Raw genomic sequence first — 25,455 nt, forward strand, 5'->3', positions numbered from 1 at the left:
TTCATACCTCGCCATGATGGATTTGGTTTATCACAACCTAATAAGCTTAGTCACAAACCATATCAACCATATCAACAGACATATGGTAGCACACATAATTTATTAAACTAGTCACCAATCCTATTTTCTTGGAAACCTAGTCGGTGATCCCCACCAACAAAACACTTGATAACCCGATAATACCAATCAGTTTGTGCATTTTATTAATTAATGTTATTATTTTATAACAAAAATAAGCTAATCTTTCATGGTGAAATCTCACCCGTCTATAAGCTAACTAAGCAAGCTACAATACGGTGGCGACAAAGACAGACAAAACATGGCGAGAACATAGTAACGATAGCATAGTGTATACAAGATAAACAATCTACGCATGCTACTCTACAAAAATAAAAGTCTACATACATAGAAAAATAAATAGGAAGCTTATGGACAGCACTTGTCTTGGTTGTTGGAGTCGTTCACAAACTTGTTATTTTTTTTGCGAAATCGTTACAATCACAGTAGTTGCATTCCTGGCAATCTACACATTTTGATCACGCTGCAATCAATAAAAAGACAAACAACATGCGTGCATGATAACTTAATAACCTTCACACTTCAACAAATTAACTTCTCTGATTATTTAGAATAACCGATGATGCATGCAAAAGAGGTTTTAATGTAAAGGATCAATTTTTGATTGCAAAAATAGTGTGTAAAATTGTTTTCCAAAATCTCCTAAACAACTTTTGTTTCTTGTTTCTTGCATAGGTAATTAAATTAGTTATCTTATGCAAAATAATTCAACTCAATCAGATTTTTAAAATTAAGTATATGCAAGAATACTCAAATATAGAGTTTAAAATTCAAAAAAATAGTTATGGTAAACTTGAAATTGAATCATATTCTGCAAAATTTTCTGTATCCGCACATATTTTATTTACGGAAACCAAACGTGCTGATTCATATTCTACACAATGTTAAGGCAACACCAAGGTGACATGTGTCAGGGGTGTTTTAGCAACAACAACAAAAAATACAACACCACATGTCACCTCCCGAATGATTTTAGACATATTGCCCTCTCAAAGCAAGTTTAAGTACTTGGTTGTTTGTCTTGCAAATTGTGGTATTAAACTGATATAAGATGCAAGTAGTGAAAGCAAAAGTGTATATAACTCTGTTAAACAGAAATCCTGCCTGATATATGCAGAAACTCAATTCGGCTCCCAGGTGCGTATGATCCCTCTACCATAAAAACATATTTCCAAGTGTTAAAAAATTTTGACAAAAAAATTTACATGTACATCTCCATAACATTTGTATATTCGTCAAGTTTCACGAAAAAATGATATTTTTTGTAGTCTAAGCGAAAAAGAGAAAATTTATCTTGTGACAAGTCTTTGTTTCAGCACCGAATTTTGTCTTTTTTACACACGCCACATGACATGTCGATTTTTCATGAAACGACTTTGTGAGCGCGTAGCACATGAAGATGTACGTGCGAAATTTTTGTTTCAATTTTTTTGACATTTTAAAATGTGTCTAACATGTATTTCAAGATAAAGGGAGCATACACTCCCATGTGCCAAAACATCACTCCTGATATATGCCTCTACTCTGAACACTCATGAAACGCGATTACTAAAACACGTCGTTTAGGGTGCTTAATGAGTGTACCTTTCCTGTTGTTCAGGATACGTGGTCTGAATTTTCTTTTAGAAGAGTTGGGTCTAAGGCTACAGACCTGTAAATGAGTGAATGATTGTGAAGATGGCTGGTAGGTATTTACAAACCCAGTGCATGATTGCTTCTCTTGGATGTTAAGGTCTGAGTTTGTTGTCGGATGACTTCCTAGTTTTAGCTACCTAAACCGCCTGACCTTATCATTATCATGTTGTCTGCATACAAATACATGCTACTCCTTCTGTCCATAGACAGAAGTATGTCACGAAGTATGTCACAATCTACACACTACTAAATATCTAAATACATACAAATTTAGATAAATATGCGATATCCTTTCATGGAGAGAAGCAGTACCAAACACGTTTCAGCCAGAGATAGTAGACGGCTCTTGCACACTGCAGCAGAGTAGCAGAAGTAGAAGACATTTTTTTTAGATCAACAAGGATCACGAAGTAGAAGACTTTGCGTGACCATGTTTTTTTTTTTTGCGAAAATTCCACCGATCTATTAATAATCATCAACAGTAGTACAAAGAGACCTAAAAATAATAAAAATTACAAATAGGTCATTGGACCACCTAGCGACGACTACAGACACTAGCACGAGCCGAAGGCGCGCCGCCGTCCTCGTCCCTCCATCACCGGAGTCAGGCAAAGCTTGTCGTAGTAGAGCTTGTTGTAGTAGACAGACGGGAAGTCGTCGTGCTAAGGCCACAAAGGACCAGCGTACCAGAGCAGCAACCGTCGCCAATGATGACAACTGTAGATCGGAAGAGACTGACCTGAAACCACACCCGTGAATACGAAAACCGACCGGATCCTAGGAGATTCGCCGGGCACACAACTTCATGCATCCTCCACCGGTGCTAGACACCACCGGAGCGAGGATAGGGCGGGGGGACCTTATTCTGAGTTCAGGAAGTAGCCGCCGCCTCACCATCCTGAAGAAGACACTGAAAACAAACTAAACGAAGAACGGAAACCTTCCCGCCGGCGAGAGGCCGCGATCTGCCACGCCTCCAAGGCCCAAAGGCCACCGAAGACGGAGCAGATCGACAGCGTCGCCGGCGAGAGGGACAAAACCCTAGATCGGTTTCACGATCGCCCTGACTCCTGTGTCTCTCTTCCGTACCGGTTCGGTATTTGCTTTGCATGCATATAGTACTGCTCTTTGTGGAAAAGCCTGGTCAGCTTAGTCCATGCATGAAGGGGCAGAAGGGCATGTCCCGCACAGCTGAGCAGAGTAGGTCGGCACCGGAATCTGTAAGCAGCAAGTGAGAAATTGTGACGAGAGTGGGAACCCACTATTGCCGATGGAAAACATGGCACTATGACCCGATTCTGGAGGAGGATACACTTCAAAAGTTGAGAGTACCACAGAAAAAAAATACTAAATGTATTCACTAATGTAATTTTACCTCCGTTTCAAAATTAAGCATTTTTAAAAAGCTTTAGATTTCTAGAAAGACTTACATTTTAAAACAGAAGTAATACTATTTTAGTAATGTTAAAGTAAACTAGATATGGAACAAATTAAGTGAACCTACACGCTAAAACACATACATAAATGCAACTAGTAGAACGGGTCTAATGAGAATGCAACTGTAAAAAAAAGTTAATGAGAAAGTTTCAGCGACGGCGACCAAAGAAGGTTTACGGGGGGTCGGGTGGAGAAAAAAGGTCTTTCCTTCGTATTCTTCACTGAGTCCTTCCTTCCCCGTCACACAGAGAGTCGCTATCAAATATTCAGAAACACGAGTGGACGAGGAGAATGCGATGGACTGACGGTAGCATTGTGCTGTCGTACATGCGCCGGAACGACCTGGTTTAATACTTGCAGGTACAGCGCGCGCAGCCGCACAAGAACGCGTCAATTTCCTCATTCAAAAGAAGTTCAGTCAACAAACATGCTGCTTGTCTAGTGCCGAACTGCCAACGCCTTACGTCCATTGCTTAGCGCAGCTGTAGCGGTGCATTACGTTTGCACATGGGAAGAATCGGTCGATCCGGCTGCTGGAGCCCACGGTTCTTTCCAGGAAGCGCAGACAGACAGCCGCCAATAAGAGAAAAAGTTGTGTCTGGGAAAATTGGCAATCAGGTCACATATCCTGGCATATACCGTCTATAGAACGTTGTCTCTCTCTTGTAACTGGCGATATGTGCAGCCACGTCTTTCAATTCGACAAAAGACACATGCACTTCATTTGCTGGCATATACCGTCTATAGAACGTTGTCTCTCCCTTGTCCAGACAGTTCAGGGATACCAGCAGATCAAGCCAAGCCTTGTGATGAGCTGCAAGTGCTCTTTTACAATTGTACTACAAGCAGACCAAGCCAAGCCTTGAGGGGAGCTGCAGCTGTTCTGTTACAATGGTAATACGTCACAACTTATATTCATGGTGTATAGTACTATAGTCATGGATCCTAGGCGACTGGTCAGGGTGTTCAACTGTCAGGGCAAATCCTCCTGGGAAGTTGAAGGATAACCTATATGCATAATATGCTAGTGTTCCAGCTCAATCAGAATTATTTGTCTCTGTGTCACTTTGGTAGTAGACTACGTCTCCCGTGTCGCTAACATAGTGGTCGCTCTTCATACTCCGCGATAGCACCCCGAGGAGGTGGAATGGGAGAGGAGCCGACTTCTCCGGCTCTTTGTAGTACTTGCCAAGCACTGGTTTTGCTGCCTCGGTCTGCAGGTTACATTCGAACCAGCATCAAGTTAGCAGGGTGGCTCTAGATACGAGGTCATGTTGCTAGTACAAAATGACACACATGTTTGAGGAAAAAAAAGGCAAGAGGCGAAGAACAGGGGATATCGACGCTTACCGCCTCGACAAGATGGTAATGTGGGATCTGCGGGAAAAGATGATGAATGACATGGGTGCCAATGTCATGGTGGATTTTGTTGATCAGACCGTAGTCCCGATCAAGTGTTGTCAATCCTCCACGCAGATAACTCCATTCCTGTAAGTTCGGAAAGCGATGTTAATAAGCAACCAGGCAAGGATTGTTAAGCAGCTATAAATGACTGACTTAACTATTAGAAAAACTTTAATCTTTGATTTATGACATTCACCACTAGGATTTTGCTGACTGAAGGTTGCCTTCCTTAGTAATGGGTGGAAGGAAGCATTTGGCACTTAGGCACTTGAAAGCACGGATACGGCAGAAACTGCCGATCTGCCGTTCGGATACGGCGGGATACGGGGATACGGCGGGATACGGCGGGATACGCGAATTTTGGTGTATCCCTGAAATTCGAATTAAAAAAATTGGAAAAAATAAAGGGATACGGCTGGATACGTTTGGGATACGGCCTGGCCCATCAACACAGCCTCAGCCCAACACCAAACCAATTATTAGGGCACGAGCCACTCTGCCTCCCTGCGAGGCTGAAACGCTGCCTCCTGGATCGAAGCCGTCACTGCCTGGACTCGATGCCGCCACCGCCTGGACTCGACGTCGCCGCCGCCGCCGCCGGGATTCGACCGGCGACCGCCTCCTCCGGCACCGCAGGTAACCCAGCAGCCTCGGCAGATCCTCATCTACGTATCAGTCCTTCAATTCCTCAGCCTCTCCTCATTCCTCCACATCGATCCTAGGTAGCATGGCATCTGGAAGAGGTGGAGCCGGTAGCTAATCATCCGTGGGTGACAGTAAAGGGCATCCTAGGGCTGTAGATCCTAGATATCATCTACGGATGTGGAGAAGCTTGGTGGTGCTACTGCAGTGCTGCTTCCGCTGGTACCCGTGGAGGAAATTCAAAGTTTCATTGCAATTTCTGTTGCCATCTCAGCCTTGTTAGCTCCTATTTATCATATTCTTGCTGGGTATTTGACAATTGGGACTAGAATCAGTCAGGCACTTGATAAAAGAGACACCAAATGGGGCACTATTCTCTTTTCTGATCTCTTTCTCATTAAATTTTCTGTCATAACTTTATATTACATGGCATATATTTCTTTTATTTTATATATACTCGCCGTATCCCCGAATGGCTGTTTTTGGAAAATGCCGTATCCCGTATCCCCGTATCCGTATCCCCGTCTTTCCGTCCCCGTGTCCGTGCTTTTTAGCTTAGGCATAACAAAATATACCGTATTCTGAATAAGTACCTCACATGTTAATGTTATGACCAAACAAGCTAACTAGTATTACAAACCATAAGAACCGACGATTGCCACAAAATGAAGAAATGTTATTGAAGAGTATCTTTCGGCAGGGTGTGCACTTATGGTACTGTCCATTCCATTAGCTTTAAAATTATACTAATACTACTCCTTAACATTTTCTTTAAGAACACAGCTTTTGTTCAATTTTCTGTTTTCCACATGTAATATTCTACTTAAAACAATGAAGCAGGTTTTCAGTCATTTTAACAAACAATAAACGACTGTGGCATTGTATTTTGAACATTAACTAGTTATCCTAATTCCTGAAGCATTGTCAAATCATAAACCTGATTAATTGATGATATTTACCTTTCCACGATACCATGGAAGCTTGTCTTGATGACCATGATGATGCAAGTATGTGACAAAATCCAGCCACATGACAAATATCTGCACATGGATATGGATTCACCAAAATTAATCACATGAATTCTCCACTGCAGTGTACTTCGACAATGACTTTTATCTGAATTATCAGTTTGCCGAAATTGCACATGTGAATATTGTAATGGAAGGAATGGGGCTCTTACCGCATAAGGGATAGCATAGAGCTTTAGCATCTTAAGAGGCCCCATTGCAAAGGTCAGACCAGCGAGAACACCGATCATTGCCAGCCAGGATGCGGTTGATGTTAGCACATCCTTCTTCTCATTAGGTAGGAACACATCACTGCTTGGGTCGAAGTGTGAGCCTGTCTTTCCTGGGGTTCTGACAAACTGCATATAACAAGAATTCAGTAACATGTTGAACCACCAATTCATACATCGTGGTAAAATCAATCACTCAGCACTCTGTCTCACCAAGTATACGGGGAACGCAAGCATGGGAAATGGCAAGCTGAACCGCAACTTCTTTGTCATGTTATCCAGGCTATTGTAGAGCCTCTGAGGTAGCTGCAAATTGTGAAAATCCAAGGAGCCATCAAACACAATTCGTTCAACTCTGCTGCCTACCTGCAGAATTATGCATGCGTGAACTGTGAATCCACCGGAAAGCAAAGACCTACCGGGTGCCAGGACTCATCTTTCTCCACATGACCGTGGTTCTGGTGGTGCGTCCTGTGACTAATCCTCCTGCAATTACATTGAAGATGCCGCCTTCCTTAGCATCAACAACAACAATTCGTGATGAAAAGGAAAAAAAAACCATCCAAAATGCACTCATCATACCATCCATTGTATGGAACAAGAATGGAGGAATGGAGTATGTGGCCGACCACGCTGTTCAGCTTCTGGTTGCTGGAGAAGCTCCCGTGTCCACTGCAAACACCAAAACCAGGGGAAGAGTCAAAGCTTGCAGCTTTAGGCCAAGAAGTCCAATTGGGTACGGACAGTGAGCAACGGCCCGTACCAGTCGTGTCCGAGCACGAAGAGCGCCCAGAACATGGTGCCCTGCGCGGCCCAGTAGAGCGGCCAGACGAGCCAGCTGTCGGCGCGCGCGGCGGCGGCGGCGAGGCCGAGCACGACGAGCACGTCCCGCAGCACGTAGCCCATGGACCGCCAGGGGTCCTTGACCCAGCAGTGCTTGGGGATAGCCGCGCGGATCTCCGCTAGGCCGAACGGCGGCGGCGCTCCCGGGTTGAACGCCTCCGCGGGAGCGCTCCCGGCGGCCTCCTCCTCCCCGTCTCCCCGGAGGGAGCTGCTTTTCTCCTCCTCGAAGACGGAGGTGAGGCGGGCGGGCGCGGAGACGCGGAGCGCCCAGTCGCGGTGGATGGCGGCGGTCGCGGGGCGACGCGGCGCGGCGGCGAGGTGGGGAGGCGGCGGCAGCGCAATGGCGCCGCCGCCGCGGCTGCGCGCGCGGAGCGGCGTGAGGCCGCAGCGCTCGGGGAGGACGAGCCGGGCCATGAGGCCGCACTGGAGCCGATGGGTAGCTAGCTAGTACGGTCGTGTAAGTACCAGCAGGCACTGCCGCGGCGCTCGCCCGGGATGATTGTGCGTCCGGGTGGATTTGCGGTGGTCGGGATGGGCTAAGGCGAGGTTTCTATATACGCGGGGCGGCGTGTTGATCGTGCGAGCCGGCGGCCCGCGTTGATGAGCCGCCGCGGGGAGAGAGGAAGGTGCGCGTCGGCGCGGTGATGGAACTCTCTCTCTCTCTCTCTCTCTGTTTGGAGTTGGACCAGCCTTCAACGACCAAGTTAGCACACGTCTGAACACTGAACAGCCGTTCTCTCTACTTTGTCTTTGACTCTTTTTTTTTCTAAATTTAATTATACTACTCTTGGTCATACTAGTATCTGTTTTCCACTCTTGGAGTTCAGGAAAAAACAAACTGATGACCGAACAGATGAACCGACTGAAAGTCTTGGTCCACTGCTTTACCACTCGGTCTACACTTACTTTGAGCAATCTGAATCGGCAAGTGCCATTTCTTCGGTTATTTACATGTGCAATTAACCATAGGTCTATGCTACTGTACGTCAACAACAATGCCTCCATGCCCATAGCCATCGTGAAAAAGATCCGACTTTCGTTTTAGTGAAATACCTCACTTGAGTTGAAGTAAATCAACACCTTTCGGTTGAGCAACTGTCTTGCGATTTCCACTACCTTCAGTACGAAGCTTACCTATCTTAAAAGAAAAGATAAGGACAAGAGCAAAAACTGATACCGGTGGGTGCTAAACATTTGGCAGAAATAATTGCTTAATTAGTTTTTTTTTCCTTTTTTGTTGGCCTAGGTCTATGTATTTGCCCCTTCTGTATCGATATAAAAACAAAGCTTTTGCCTAGTTTCAAAAAAAAACATGAGCATAGGGATATTTCTTATCATCTCTCTGCATTGTTTGTTATGCGTCATGTCAATCAGTAGTGGATTGAATTTATATCCTTTCTTGTTAACCCTCGAGCTCGTTGGCATAAATTTATTAAGTGGTGGCTATAACTATTTCTTCTCGGCTAGCTTGTGCGAATGGCCACCTGCAAAAACCTTAGCACAACACTGATAAACAAGAACTTCAAGAAAAAAATGGTGCTTAGCTTCTTGGCAACAGCACCAGAAAATAGATTGATGTCTGCAAGTTTTTTTTTTGAAATGGGGGAAATATCGCCCCAGCTTCTGCATCCAAAGGATGCACACGGTTTTTTTTATTAGATTATTCACAACACCTTACAAGAGCAATACAGAAGATCAAAACTCGAAGCCACCTCGCTAAACCTACAGAGGGATGAAGGGGGTGACAATTCACCAACTTATATCATCCAAAAACCAAATGCCTTCCCAGACCACCCAATAGCAGATGAGAAGCACATCTAGTCAAGCAGACTCTCAGCATACGCCAACGCCCACGCCGTAGGAGTTGCTACCACCGTCTTCCTCGACTCCATCTTCAAGAGAGATCATCGCATCGACCATGCCAGGCCTGTCATCGATGCCTTCAAGTACATAAAATTGTTGTATCTATTTTAAAAGTAAGAGTATCGAACCACTGAAAGACAAGGAAATCCACTGATAGACGAGGAAATGATCTTTTGCTTCTTGTTGTGAGTTTACCAAAGGGGTGCCTATTTCGATTCCAATCAAGAGTGTGTTGAAGGTGTGTTGAAAGTGTGTGTGGGTGTTTGTGTTTGAGAGTATTATATTGAAATAAAAAAAGAGTAAAACAACATAAATATAAAATAAGGAGACGTGAATGACGGAACTGTAATAGGGTTTAAGGATTCTTCAATGAGTTAAGGATTCACCACTATCATGTAATAAAATTTTGTAGGATAATATTATTACTTTAATGTATAACTATGTGCGGGGCATCCCACATAAAAATTTACCCAATGCCTTGGTCACACATCCAACATCATCGATGCTAGCCCTCGACGTATATAAGTTGCCGCTGAAGTATGCTAGAAATCAAGGGTCGTCATGTGGTTACTGGTATGGGTATGCCATATCAGATCCTCAACATCGGCGTCCCTGGTACAAAACTCATGAAGGAATAGGGGAAAGCCCATGAAGAAATCCAGATGAAACCGAAGGTCTTACGTTATAAAAATTAGGAAAGCTAGGCCCATATCGGGTGAACCGACCTATGATGTAACTCGACCTCGAGGAGGACTCTGATACCTAGCCCGCTATATAAGGGCTAGGAGGAGCCACCGAGAGGGGGCAGATTCAACAATATGATACACCATGTAACCCTAGATTCATATAATACAATTTCGGCGAGAGCCTTGTGTCATACTTTTCGTCGGCTGCCTAGTTTGGCTGACCGGTTTGTTTATTCGCCAGTGTCCTCCTTCCTAGAAACCCAAGTCCATCATCATGGGCATTGACAAGGTTAAGCCTTTGTCATTGGCGCCGTCTGTGGGAAATAGGTCGACGAAACATACCGGCGGCGTCGAATGATTCTTGTCGAAGTACTCACAGCCTGGCAGGCGATGGATACTTCATCGGTTGTTGTGAGAGGGTGGTTAGCCGGTGAGCAGTCTTCTTCACCTCATCCTCAACAACATCATCTTTGGAAACACATGTTGCATCAGTTGAACCCGCGTAGTTCCACATTTAATGTGCTCTGGCTTGCAGAGGCTGGACACGCATTCGCACGAAGAAAGCCATGAGTTGGAGGCATGAGATCGAGCTCCTTACCCACCGTGGTCTGCGGGGCTTGGATCTTCTGCATCATCGGCTCCGTCTCCTCCAGCTCAGCAGCAGTCAAAGGAATGTCCCGGGACTTCAGCTTCTTCACTTCGAGCAACAACATCCAAAGGAGCAAGCATGTACATCTATCCATCGACCGGATCATCCTTGACATAGAAACACTTCTTTCACCAATCTTGGACAGAGTCTCGCAAGCGAAGGTCGAAGTAGCCAGATGGGCCCTTCGTATAAATATTGGCGCCTCTGACCTCATGGACGGCGGTCTGGGAGACATTGCGCTGGATGCAAAAGATGCAGCGCTAGAGCCCCGGTGGGGGTCAGTGCCAAGAAAACATTCACATAGCGTGACAAAGCACGCAATGCGGAGTATGGAATTTGGTGTGTGCTGATGAAGCTGCACACCGTAAACAAAAAAAGAAGTCCACGAAGAAATCCATGGACAGGAAGAGAGAGGCCGCACATGAGAAATTGGGAGGACATTACCCGGTAGCACTGTTGAGGGCGGGGCACAGTTTCCTCACCGGGCATCATCACCTATGTGGCGGCGGCAAGGAGCCCGGCAGCGTTGTTCGTTCCAACATGCCTTCCCTTCGGCTTGCCCATGGCGGCGGCGGTGCGAGGAAGGAGCAGCGAGGATGAACTGTGCAGAGGAAGCAAGAGCGGCAGTGCCAGGAGAACGAAGATGCGAAGGGATTTGCTCAGGCAACTGTTCGCATGAAGCGGATCTAGGGCACCATGTGTCCATCACATAACGGAAGTTACCACAGTAACTCCACGTGCCGCGGAAAACGAGGAAGTTACTGTGCCGCGGGCGGTCTTTTTGTTTCTCGCGCAGTCTTGGGCGTCAAATCAAGCGATGTGGCACACTCTACCGTTCGTCATCATGAGGCAGGCCCACAACTGACCAGTCATATCAAGCATCTTGCCAGGACGCAGTCGAGCACGCCATCTTCGTCAGCAATGACGTCATGGTTTGTTAAAATTTCAATGGAAGCAAGGGAAATCATCGGGTTAAACATCCTAAAAGATTACTCCCATCGGCAACGTTTGAACGAGTACTTTGTGAAAAGAATTTCCTTGAAGAAGCTTCTTTGAGCCTATGCTCGAGTATGCATACTCGACCATAACCTCGGGGCTACTCCCATTGGAAGCGCTGACCGCGCACCCGATAGAATTAATAGCGTCCAGGAGTACAAGTAAGCTTTTCATACATATTATAAGTATTCTTGTGTGCAGGATTTTTGAGCCTATGCTCAAGTACACATACTCGACCATATCCTCGGGGGCTACTTCCATCGGGAGCGCTTACCGCGCACCCGATTAAAATATTACAATTCTACTAGAAGTGAACGGACATACTTCGAGCCTATGCTTGACTACAAATACTCGAGTGTAGGTCGGGGGCTACTTCCATCGGGACCGTTGAACGCGTACCCGATAGAAAATAAAGAAGTGACAAGTACAAGAATCAAGCAGGAGATGACGAAAAGCTTCAAATGCATGTTCAAGTGGTAACACTTAACGAACATTACTTTGTCCTTTACTCCCATCGGGAGTGCATGCATTCGAAATAAGTTCAACCCGACAATTTTGAGTAATTCAAAAGCCAAACACGGCATCCGATAAATAAATAAATGCATGGGCCGCGTCTTCGTGAGCCTCCAAATGTCATGCTAGAGTATGAAGGTAAGACCATCAGGATTCCTTCTGTGAGGCCTGGCACCACCACAGACTGCGCTCTGCTAGAAATATTTGTGTCATCGTCGATGTGATGAAAAATCCTGATGGACGCGTCAGGTACCTTTAATTCTCATTTTCTGGATTCAGAACTCGATAAGTCCTCCGTGACAGATTCATATAATACAATCACGGCGAGAGACTTTTGTCATACTTTTTGTCAGCTGCCTAGTTTGGCTGACCGGTTTGTTGATTCGTGATACGTCTCCAACGTATCGATAATTTCTTATGTTCCATGCTACTTTACTGATGATACCTACACGTTTTATGCACATTATATGTCATATTTATGCATTTTTTTGGAACTAACCTATTAACAAGATGCCGAAGAGCCAGTTGCTGTTTTCTGCTGTTTTTGGTTTCAGAAATCCTAGTAAGGAAATATTCTCGGAATTGGACGAAACTTTCGCCCGTGGTCCTATTTTTGCACGAAGCTTCCGGAAGACCGAAGAGTCAACGAAGTGGGGCCACGAGGTGGCCGGGGGATAGGGCGGCGCGGCCCAGGCCTTGGCCGCGCCGGCCTGCCCCCTGGGCCCCTCGTGTGGCCCCCGACCTACCCTTCCGCCTACTTAAAGCTTCCGTCGCGAAACCCCCGAGTACCGAGAGCCACGATACGGAAAACCTTCCGGAGACGCCGCCGCCGCGAATCCCATCTCGGGGGATTCGGGAGATCGCCTCCGGCACCCTGCCGGAGAGGGGATTCATCTCCCGGAGGACTCTTCATCGCCATGATCGCCTCCGGAGTGATGAGTGAGTAGTTCACCCCTGGACCATGGGTCCATAGCAGTAGCTAGATGGTCGTCTTCTCCTTGTTGTGCTTCATTGTTTGATCTTGTGAGCTGCCTAACATTATCAAGATCATCTATCTGTAATACTATATGTTGTGTTTGTCGGGATCCGATGGATAGAGAGTACTATGATTATGGTGATTATCAATCTATTGTTTATGTGTTGTTTATGATCTTGCATGCTCTCCGTTATTAGTAGAGGCTCGGCCAAGTTTGTACTCTTAACTCCAAGAGGGAGTATTTATGCTCGATAGTGGGTTCATGCCTCCATTGAATGCAGGACGATGATGTGAAAGTTCTAAGGTTGTGGATGTGCTTGTTGCCACTAGGGATAAAACATTGATTCTATGTCTAAGGATGTAGTTGTTGATTACATTACGCACCATACTTAATGCAATTGTCCGTTGCTTAGCAACTTAATACTGAATGGGGTTCGGACGATAACCCGAAGGTGGACTTTTTAGGCATAGATGCAGTTGGATGGCGGTCTATGTACTTTGTCGTAATGCCCAATTAAATCTCACTATATTTATCATATCATGTATATGCATTGTTATGCCTTTCTCTATTTGTCAATTGCCCGACCGTAATTTGTTCACCCAACATGCTTTTATCTTATGGGAGAGACACCTCTAGTGAACTGTGGACCCCGGTCCTATTCTTTACATAGCATAAATTCTACTCGCAATACTTGTGTTTTATTATTTTCTTGCAAACATCTTCCACTCGATACGTTTAATCCTTTGTTACAGCAAGCCGGTGAGATTGACAACCTCACCTGTTTCGTTGGGGCAAAGTACTTTGGTTTTGTTGTGCAGATTCCACGTTGGCGCCGGAATCCTCGTTGTTGCGCCGCATCACATTTCGCCACCATCAACCTTCAACGTGCTTCTTGACTCCTACTGGTCCGATTAAACCTTGGTTTCTTACTGAGGGAAACTTTCCACTGTGCGCATCATACCTTCCTCTTGGGGTTCCCAACGGACGTGTACATCTACGCGCATCAAAGCAAATTTCTGGCGCCGTTGCCGGGGAGATCAAGACACGCTGCAAGGGGAGTCTCCACTTCTCAATCTCTTTACTTTGTTTTTGTCTTGCTTTATTTTATTTACTACTTTGTTTGCTGCACTAAATCAAAATACAAAAAAATTAGTTGCTAGTTTTACTTTATTTACTGTCTTGCTCTCCATATCGAAAACACAAAAAAATTAGTTACTTGCATTTACTTTATCTAGTTTATTTTATTTACTGTTGCTAAAATGAATACCCCTGAAAATACTAAGTTGTGTGACTTCACAAATGCAAATAATAATGATTTCATATGCACACCTATTGCTCCACTCGCTACTACAAGCAGAATTCTTTGAAATTAAACCCGCTTTACTAAATCTTGTCATGAGAGATCAATTTTCCGGTGTTAGTTCCGATGATGCTCGCGCCCATCTCAATAATTTTGTTGAACTTTGTGAAATGCAAAAGTATAAAGATGTAGATGGTGATATTATTAAATTGAAAGTGTTTCCTTTCTCATTAAGAGGAAGAGCTAAAGATTGGTTGCTATCTTTGCCTAAGAATAGTATTAATTCATGGACTAAATGCAAGGATGCTTTTATTGGTAGATATTATCCTCCCGCTAAAATTATATCTTTGAGAAGTAGCATAATGAATTTTAAGCAATTAGATACTGAACATGTTGCTCAAGCATGGGAGAGAATGAAAACTTTGGTAAAGAATTGCCCAACCCATGGACTGACTACTTGGATGATCATCCAAACCTTCTATGAAGGACTAAATTTTTCTTCGCGGAATTTATTGGATTCAGCTGCTGGAGGTACCTTTATGTCCATCACATTGGGGGCGGCTACAAAACTTCTTGATGATATGATGATAAATTACTCTGAATGGCACACGGAAAGAGCTCCACAAGGTAAGAAGGTAAATTCTGTTGAAGAAACCTCTTCCTTGAGTGATAAGATTGATGTGATTATGTCTATGCTTGTGAATGGTAGATCTAATGTTGATCCAAATAATGTTCCTTTAGCTTCATTGGTTGCTCAAGAAGAAAATGTTGATGTGAATTTCATTAAAAATAATAATTTCAACAACAATGCTTATAGGAACAACTCTGGTAATAACTATAGGCCATATCCTTCTGCTAATGGTAATGGTTATGGTAATTCTTATGGGAATTCTTACAATAATAATAGGAGTGTACCCTCTGGTCTTGAAGCTATGCTTAAAGAATTTATTAGTACACAAACCGCTTTTAACAAATCCGTTGAGGAAAAGCTTGATAAAATTGATACTATTGCTTCTAGAGTTGATAGACTTGCCTCGATGTTAATCTTTTAAAATTGAAAGTTATGCCTAATAATGATATTGATAATAAGATTACTACTACAGCAAATGCCATCCAAGTTAGAATTAATGAGAATATAAGATTAATGGCTGAACTGCGTGCTAGGTGGGATAGAGAAGAAAATGAAAAACTAGCTAAAGAGAATAATGTAGCTAAAGTTTGGACTATTACCACCACTAGTAATGCTAATTCTTCACATGTTGCTGCACCTCCTACTATCAATGGTAAAATAATTGGTGTTGGCAATGTTTCTACTTCTAGTGCAAAGCGAACAAAACTGCTCGAAATTGCTAAAACTCACTGAAACCGCTTGTGATAAAACTGCTGAAATTTTTTCCAACCTTGGGAACAATGATCCCATTGCTGTAGCTCATAATGATTTAGATTTTGATGATTGCCACATCTCTGAAGTTATAAAGTTCTTACAGAAACTTGCTAAAAGTCCTAATGCTAGTGCTATAAATTTAGCCTTTACAAAACATATTACAAATGCTCTCATAAAAGCTAGAGAAGAGAAACTAAAACTTGAAACTTCTATTCCTAGAAAGTTAGAAGATGGTTGGGAGCCCATCATTAAAATGAAATTCAATGACTTTGAATGTAATGCTTTATGTGATCTTGGTGCAAGTATTTCGTTATGCCTAAAAAGATTTATTATATGCTTGACTTGCCACCATTGAAGAATTGTTATTTGGATGTTAATCTTGCCGATAATGTTAAAAAGAAACCTTTGGGGAGGATTGATAATGTGCACATTACGGTTAACAATAACCTTGTCCCCGTTGATTTTGTTGTCTTGGATATCGAATGCAATGCATCTTGTCCTATTGTGTTGGGAAGACCTTTTCTTCGAACTCGTTGGTGCTCGTTATTGATATGAGGGAAGGTAATATTAAATATCAATTTCCTCTCAAGAAAGGTATGGAACACTTCCCTAGAAAGAGAATGAAGTTGCCTTTTGATTCTATTATTAGAACAAGTTATGATGTTGATGCTTCTACTCTCGATAATACTTGATTTGCACTCTCTGCGCCTAGCTGAAAGGCGTTAAAGAAAAGCGCTTATGGGAGACAACCCATGTTTTTACTACAGCACTTTGTTTTATATTTGAGTCTTGGAAGTTGTTTACTACTGTAGCAACCTCTCCTTATCATGTTTATGTGCCAAGTAAAGTTTCTATGTCAAAGTTGATGTTATATTTGGGATCACTGCGCAGAAACAGCATTGCTGTCTGTCACGAATCTGGGCACAGTTCTCTGTAGAAAATTCGAAAAAATCTGCCAATTTACGAGCATGATCCTCAGATATGTACGCAACTTTCATTAGTTTTGAGTTTTTCCATTTGAGCAATTCTGGTGCCAGCTTTAAATTCGTCTTTACGGACTGTTCTGTTTTTGACAGATTCTGCCTTTTATTTCGCATTGCCTCTTTTGCTATATTGGATTTATTTCTTTGATCCATTAATGTCCAGTAGCATTATGCAATGTCCAGAAGTGTAAAGAATGATTGTGCCACCTCTGAACATGTGAATTATTAATTGTGCACTAACCCTCTAATGAGTTTGCTTGAAGTTTGGTGTGAAGGAAGTTTTCAAGGGTCAAGAGAGGAGAATGATATACTATGATCAAGAGGAGTGAAAGCTCTAAGCTTAGGGATGCCCCCGTGGTTCACCCCTGCATATTTTAAGAAGACTCAAGCTGTCTAAGCTTGGGGATGCCCAAGGCATCCCCTTCTTCATCGACAACATCATCGGGTTCCTCCCCGAAACTATATTTTTATTCAGTCACATCTTATGTTCTTTACTTGGAGCGTCGGTTTGTTTTTGTTTTTGTTTTTGTTTGAATAAGATGGATCCTAGCATTCACTTTGTGGGAGAGAGACACGCTCCGCTGTTGCATATGGACACATATGTCCTTAGGCTTTACTCATAATGTTCAAGGCGAAGTTTCTTCTTCGTTAAATTGTTATATGGTTGGAATTGGAAAATGCTACATGTAGTAATTCTAAAAATGTCTTGGATAATGTGATACTTGGCAATTGTTGTGCTCATGATTAAGCTCTTGCATCATATGCTTTGCACCCATTAATGAAGAAATACATAGAGCTTGCTAAAATTTGATTTGCATATTTGGTCTCTCTAAGGTCTAGATAATATCTAGTATTGAGTTTTGAACAACAAGGAAGACGGTGTAGAGTCTTATAATGTTTACAATATGTCTTTTATGTGAGTCTTGCTGCACTTGTTCATCCTTGAGTTTGCTTCAAATAACCTTGCTAGCCTAAACCTTGTATCGAGAGGGAATACTTCTCATGCATCCAAAATACTTGAGCCAACTACTATGCCATTTGTGTCCACCATACCTACCTACTACATGGTATTTCTCCGCCATTCCAAAGTAAATTGCTTGAGTGCTACCTTTAAACAATTCAAAATGCTCCTCAATTTGTGTCAATGTTTTATAGCTCATGAGGAAGTATGTGGTGTTTATCTTTCAATCTTGTTGGGCAACTTTCACCAATGGACTAGTGGCTTCATCCGCTTACCCAATAATTTTGCAAAAAGAGCTGGCAATGGGATTCCCAGTCCCAAATTAATTAACAAAAATAGACACTCCTCCATGGTATGTGATTGTTGGACGGCACCCGAAGGATTCGGTTAGCCATGGCTTGAGAAAGCAAAGGTGGGGAGGAGTGTCATCTAAATAAAACTAAAATAAAAAGGCACTCCTTCATGGTATGAGATTGTTGGCAGGCACCCAATGATTCGGTTAGCCATGGTTTGTGAAAGAAAGGTTGGAAGGAGTGCCACCCAAAAATAAAATAAAATGGGAGCCGCTCTTTGAAGGTTTGCCTGGCAAGGGAGTTAGAGTGCCCACTACCATTCGTTGACAACGACAAACACCTCTCAAAATTTTATTTTTATGCTCTCTATATGTTTTCAAAATAAAAGCTCTAGCACAAATACAGCAATCGATGCTTTCCTCTTTGAAGGACCATTCTTTTACTTTAATTGTTGAGTCAGTTTACCTATCTCCCTCCACCTTAAGAAGCAAACACTTGTGTGAACTGTGCATTGATTCCTACATACTTGCATATTGCACTTGTTATATTACTTTATGTTGACAATATCCATGAGATATATATGTTACAAGTTGAAAGCAACCGCTGAAACTTAATCTTCCTTTGTGTTGCTTCAATACCTTTACTTTGATTTATTGCTTTATGAGTTAACTCTTATGCAAGACTTATTGATGCTTGTCTTGAAGTACTATTCATGAAAAGTCTTTGTCATATGATTCACTTGTTTACTCATGTCATTACCTTTGTTTTGATCGCTGCATTCATTACATATGTTTACAAATAGTATGATCAAGATTATGATGGCATGTCACTTCGAAATTATCTTTGTTATTGTTTTACACTGCCGGGACGAGCGAAACTAAGCTTAGGGATGCTGATACGTCTCCAACGTATCGATAATTTCTTATGTTCCATGCTACTTTATTGATGATACCTACACGTTTTATGCACATTATATGTCATATTTATGCATTTTTGGAACTAACCTATTAACAAGATGCCGAAGAGCCGATTCTTTGTGTTTCTGCTGTTTTTGGTTTCGAAATCCTAGTAAGGAAATATTCTCGGAATTGGACGAAACTTTCGCCCAGGGTCCTATTTTTGCACGAAGCTTCCAGAAGACCGAAGAGTCAACGAAGTGGGGCCACGAGGTGGCCAGGGGATAGGGCGGCGCGGCCCAGGCCTTGGCCGCGCCGGCCTGCCCCCTGGGCCCCTCGTGTGGCCCCCTGACCTACCCTTCCGCCTACTTAAAGCTTCAGTCGCGAAACCCCCGCATGCGAGAGCCACGATACGGAAAACCTTCCCGGAGACGCCGCCGCCGCGAATCCCATCTCGGGGGATTCGGGAGATCGCCTCCGGCACCCTGCCGGAGAGGGGATTCATCTCCTGGAGGACTCTTCATCGCCATGATCGCCTCCGGAGTGATGAGTGAGTAGTTCACCCCTGGACCATGGGTCCATAGCGAGTAGCTAGATGGTCGTCTTCTCCTTGTTGTGCTTCATTGTTTGATCTTGTGAGCTGCCTAACATGATCAAGATCATCTATCTGTAATACTATATGTTGTGTTTGTCGGGATCCGATGGATAGAGAGTACTATGATTATGGTGATTATCAATCTATTGTTTATGTGTTGTTTATGATCTTGCATGCTCTCCGTTATTAGTAGAGGCTCGGCCAAGTTTGTACTCTTAACTCCAAGAGGGAGTATTTATGCTCGATAGTGGGTTCATGCCTCCATTGAATCCGGGACGATGTGACGTAAAGTTCTAAGGTTGTGGGTGTGATGTTGCCACTAGGGATAAAACATTGATTCTATGTCTAAGGATGTAGTTGTTGATTACATTACGCACCATACTTAATGCAATTGTCTGTTGCTTAGCAACTTAATACTGAATGGGGTTCGGACGATAACTCTGAAGGTGGACTTTTTAGGCATAGATGCGGTTGGATGGCGGTCTATGTACTTTGTCGTAATGCCCAATTAAATCTCACTATATTTATCATATCATGTATATGCATTGTTATGCCTTTCTCTATTTGTCAATTGCCCGATCGTAATTTGTTCACCCAACATGCTTTTATCTTATGGGAGAGACACCTCTAGTGAACTGTGGACCCCGGTCCTATTCTTTACATAGCATAAATTCTACTTGCAATACTTGTGTTTTATTATTTTCTTGCAAACATCTTCCACTCGATACGTTTAATCCTTTGTTACAGACAAGTCGGTGAGATTGACAACCTCACCTGTTTCGTTGGGGCAAAGTACTTTGGTTTTGTTGTGCGGATTCCACGTTGGCGCCGGAATCCCTGTTGTTGCGCCGCATCACATTTCGCCACCATCAACCTTCAACGTGCTTCTTGACTCCTACTGGTCCGATTAAACCTTGGTTTCTTACTGAGGGAAACTTGCCACTGTGCGCATCATACCTTCCTCTTGGGGTTCCCAACGGACGTGTACATCTACGCGCATCAATTCGCCATTGCCCTCCCTCCTAGAAACCCAAGTCCATCATCATGGGCATTGACAAGGCTAACCCTTTGTCAGTTGCAGAACAAGAACTTCCATTTCTATTATTCTCTTGTCGATGGCCAACTATACCTTGGTATTTATCGAGCTAGGCCAGGCCAACAAAAGCCCATGCAACAAATCTAGGCCTAGGCCCGACCTGGCACAGCCGTTGGGCCAAAAAATCAGGCCCAGGGTTCACCCATCAGAGATAAGGCCCGTCAGGATTCAAGCAGCGTGCCGGGCTTCTTCACTAAATTGCAGAAAATCAAGGCCCAGGCCCATCCCGGTGGCATGGTCTGGCCTCAGGATTGGCCCGGGATTTTTGAGCTGGACTTCCCATGCCCAGGTATAGGTACAACTTTTGTCACCACTATGCCCACTAGCCTTGTCTTGCACATGCAATAACTTTCTCCATGCCCACAAATGAAAATAATATGGAGTCGACGCTCGTATAATATCATGAAGAAATTACAATAATTTGTACTATTAAAACTGAATACACTCGTGAAAACTGAAAAGTGATCCCGGGGGCTCTTTTGGGGCTCACCCAACATGTAACACACAATACGTCGGATAGAACAAGGACTTTTAAGCTAAACAATTCATCTTTATGGGTGGTATTGTCTAATAGTAGCTTGTAGCTACCACAATTACCGATGCACCACGAGCTAATCCTCTATAGCTCATTATGCATCACAAGTTCATCATCAGAGGAGGTAGTATATATACCACCTCCCAAAATATTGCATTCCATGCATGAAGTTTTCATCAATTCCTATTTAGTGGAATGGATATTAGACGGGGACATACTTTGTCGAATACCCACCATTACCATACATGGTGTGGTCCAACTAAAGGCCCATGAAGCCTCGAACGCAATAAGCAGCCGAAGCCCAGTAACCTCGCGTGCAACACAAGGACTAGCCCATGCATGGGTATCCGAACATGTCACCGACTAGGAGCCCTGAGACTTGGCCTCCTATATGAGGACCAGGAGGGATCAATGAGGAGGACAAATCCACAATACACAACCTACAGTGCACCATAGCCATCACAACAAACTTGTAACCCTAATCATCATCAATCAAGAGCATACAAGTAGTACATAGGGTTTTCCCTCTAGGGGCCTGAAGCTAGGCAAAACACATTCTTTGTGGTGTGTTGTTTTTACGCCGACAAATACACTAGCGCATCCTCTTCGGTAAAACCCAAGTCCATAACTCATGGACATTGATGTGGTACCCCCACGTCACTCCCAAAATATACATGACCTCAGCAGATCACGACCACCATCAGACACAGTTGCAAAGCAGCACCACTAACAGTGGTGCTTGCACAGCCATGTCCTAAGGGAGATCCTCCTCTCTGACCATGTCATGTTAGCATGGGTTCTTCCATGGGCCTTATTGTCCGCAAGGTAGTTTATAACAGCCACAAGTTTGCGAGGAGTGAAGAGAATCTCATTATGCACGAATGATGGCTCGAAGATCGTCTTCATCTGTCGGTAGTTCATAATGGGTGTGTGTTTTGTGCTTCGGGGTTTGCTGATATTGAGAAGACATTGTGTTAGTTGAACTCTGTATAAAAAGGGAAGGAAGGATGAACATGTTAAACAAAGCAGTGATGTGCAATATAACCATGAGGTACGGCTTCAGCTTCTCCTTGTCCATCATCATGGTTGTGCTCTCATTACAAAATGTCACTCCTGGAGCATTCCTAACCTTGCACGTGACCGCCCACCTCTTTCTCCACTTTCTGAGGTGGCATGTGAAGTCAAGAACATCATTGCGCACACTCTCAAGCTAGTTTTCTTTGAATCCATAGGAACAGTCGATGTCGCCCCTGACTTGCTCACAAGCCCTGTTGAGGACAAACTATGATAGATTTGCTTCCTACACCATATGTTGTTTGGGATGGTATATATTTGGATCAACTCTTGGGTTGTCAGGCACCATCCAAGCCATAGAAGGCTCATATCGGGAGAAGGCGGGATGACCTACATAAGATAAATGAACTATATTAAGCATGACAATCAGTTGCGCAGTGACGTCGACCTACATAAGACATCATGACAATGGTAAGCACAACATAGAAGGCTTACAGTTAGGGGAGTAGGAGTAAGCGCAGAGGTTGGTGAGCTGGATAGAGAAGAAGGCAACGCCACCATGGTTGTGTTCGACGGAGTGGAAGGCATCTGCACCATGGTCATGCTCCACGGAGTGAAAGGCATGATGTCCTACGAAAGATTCAACAATTAAACTGTGGAACTGGCAGTCTAGCACTAGCACATCAGTTATATGGAAATCATGAAAAAGGGTTCCATACAACCTAAATCCACCATCAAGGGTTGTTCCATACAACCTAAATCCACCATCAAGGGCTTAATGCAAAAGAGTTCTATACCACCAAAATAAGTTAATCCACACCGCACCAAACCCAACCATGATTTACGGTTCCATACAAACTCAATCTACCACATCTACGGATAGATCTACACACATTTACCATGCTTACAGATCTAATCTACCACATCCATGGTTAGAGCTTTCTTAAAGACATCGAAGGGGATCCAGCAGAACAGAGGCAGGTAAGATGGAGAAGACACGCTGGTGACGATGGACGTTGAGCTCCTCGTCATAGCCGGCGAAGAAGCTCCCGCCATCGCCTTGGATCTCGAAAGGGTAAGAGCTCGACTAGGGGGAAATAATGAATTTGGATTTTGGCGATGAGAGTAGAGCTAACAGGTGGACGAAATTATGACGGTTACCGGAAATCTCCCGCCGCTTATTTGGTGTACCGTCAGAGCTTTCGTCATCTCAGCCACTTGCAGTCGCTCGTACGCCACGTTCTTAGAATAGCATGCGGCAAGGGTGGCTTCCTAGAAATGACCGACCAGAGCCTGGCATGGGGTGCTTTGAGGGACGCGAGTGTCACTACGTGAACGTGGACTGGATATTTAATCAGACTACTCCCATGAGTGTTGCAGATAGCCATCGCTCCCATGGACGCGCTCCCAGGCCGGCGAGGGAGACAGGCACGTCGACATCCCCTGCACCGCACAATCGGGCATGCCGACCAAAACAAGGTCCCTGCATGTGGCCGACCTCGGAACGCAGCAGGGCTCGCTTCGTTCCTATCGTCTTAAGGTGGGACGGCTCGGAAATGTGCATGGGCGATTGATTTGGTTTAAAGCTCGATCATCTACTAACCGCTAGCACATGAGTAATCAACTAGCCAACTGATGACAGCGCCCTGCTGTTGTGTTGTCTATCCTTCCTAGAGCAAATGTGCTGACAATTTCTCTCCTTTTTCCATGGACGGAGACGGAAGGAGGTGGTTGTTGGTGCATGGACGGCGCGCGGGATGCTTTGTCCTGCCGCTCGGTATCTTGATCGGATCCACTAATAATTAAACACGGGCTAGTAAGAAATTGCTTGGAACGGCGGCTGTGGCCGGCAGCAGGACACGAGGTCCTCGTGTAAGCACTCACCCCGTATGAGGATGCGTCCGATATTCTTTTGGACTCCACTACAAAGCAAGTTTTCCGCGGAGCCAACGCATTCAGTAGCTGCCACGTGGCAGCAATCCAGCCTAAGAGCCATTATTCACCGTTGATTAAAAAATCCAATGCCAAGGTCATGTGCTAAAATCTAAATGTTCGTAAAATCAGCAATGAGTAATTTATATCAAACCAGAACATCGCCCACCTTCAGTCTTAAAGCTCAATCCGTTCTGACACAGGACGACCTGACCTATTCTTAGTATCGCACACATCACGACGTTATCGTAATTTAAACTCAGTTTAAACTGAATAGTGTGTACGACGACCGAATATCGACTAAACTAGAGGAAGTCAGAGTCAAGTAGAAAAGGAGCTAAACTGAGTTTGCATCAGCCGTGCCCTCATGGCTGCATCAATGGACAATTGGTCATCTTCTTCCAAAGAAAAAAAAAATCAATGGGCATCCAACCAGACAAGCCTCCAACCGATGGCTGGTAGGTGCTATACGTGGCCGCGAGCGCGCAGCTCCACGCACCGCCTCCTCGCTTCATTTATGCGATCGTCCGAAACTCAGCTCCTGAAGGTGACAAGTTAAGTGGATGGTCATCAGCCATCACAATCACAATCACACCACAGGGCTAACTCAGCTATGGACGCTGACAGCAGAAAAGCACTTGTTAAAGCCAAGGGCAACGTCTCGATCTCTCACATTTTAGCTTTTGCCCAGACACGCCACAACTTACTCGCTTTGGTATCACATCGCATATATCTCATGCTCTCCAGTTCCACCACCTCTTGCTCTCCATGGATTTCGTAATCTGCTGGGCGAGGGTTGCGAAGTTTTCCGACTCGCTCTCTAGCTCTGCAGATTCTTGGACCATTCTCTGTTCAAGATAGATGAACACTGTCAAGACCTAATCTCATCATCATATGTAAGTCGGGGTAAACTATTTTACCTCAAGTTTTTCCTTCCGCTCCAGGAGCTTTTCTTTTGCATGAGCCGCTGCCGCCGCAGCATCCTGCAGTGCAATTTATAAAGTTAGATAAGTAAATAAGCAAAAGACAAACAATTACTAATAAAGAACATACACGCAGTGATGGAAAATACCCCGTCGTATTTGTATTTAGTGAGGATCTCTTGCGTGCTTCTCATTCTTGGTTTCTGAACATCACTTGGCCCCTCCATCTCTGATAGCAGATAGTTCACATCGAGGTCAGAGAAGGTTCAGTAGTCTGTATCCCTCCAACTGCATGAAGGAAACGATTGCTCCCCTACCTGCTTTGTTTTTCCAATTGAAAATGGACCAAGACGATGTTTCATTCTTCGGATCATCGACATTTGCCATGGACTGGGTCGCCTAGGTTTAGTGCAGCGAAATTGTTTCGATTTATCCCGTTTCCTCCAGTCCGTATCCTTTTTGGTGATCAATCAAGGGAATCAATGCTATCAGAGGCAACAACCGCCAGCTACTAGATCCTGCATTCAGAAATTTCAGGTCAACCAGGCAGAGTATTTGATGCAGAAAACTGAAAAGAGAGAAG

At 44.1% G+C, this 25,455-nt stretch overlaps 1 protein-coding gene and 1 pseudogene across 1 annotated transcript; both read right to left on the reverse strand.

Annotated features, from left to right (window-relative positions):
• Nucleotides 1–3,932: 3,932 nt before the first annotated feature.
• On the reverse strand, nt 3,933–7,690 carry LOC124697989 (annotated as a pseudogene).
• Nucleotides 7,691–24,641: 16,951 nt separating this feature from the next.
• LOC124702168 lies at nt 24,642–25,365 on the reverse strand. Its single transcript, XM_047234285.1, has 4 exons — nt 25,190–25,365; nt 25,022–25,101; nt 24,870–24,932; nt 24,642–24,797 (listed from the first exon to the last, which is right to left on the reverse strand). The coding sequence occupies exons 1-4, from the start codon at nt 25,257–25,259 to the stop codon at nt 24,684–24,686; spliced, it is 327 nt and encodes a 108-aa protein (XP_047090241.1). The 5' UTR covers nt 25,260–25,365; the 3' UTR covers nt 24,642–24,683.
• Between the last annotated feature and the right edge of the window lie 90 nt (nt 25,366–25,455).

The sequence above is a fragment of the Lolium rigidum genome, chromosome 3, assembly GCF_022539505.1.
Source record: "Lolium rigidum isolate FL_2022 chromosome 3, APGP_CSIRO_Lrig_0.1, whole genome shotgun sequence".
Taxonomy (NCBI): domain Eukaryota; kingdom Viridiplantae; phylum Streptophyta; class Magnoliopsida; order Poales; family Poaceae; genus Lolium; species Lolium rigidum.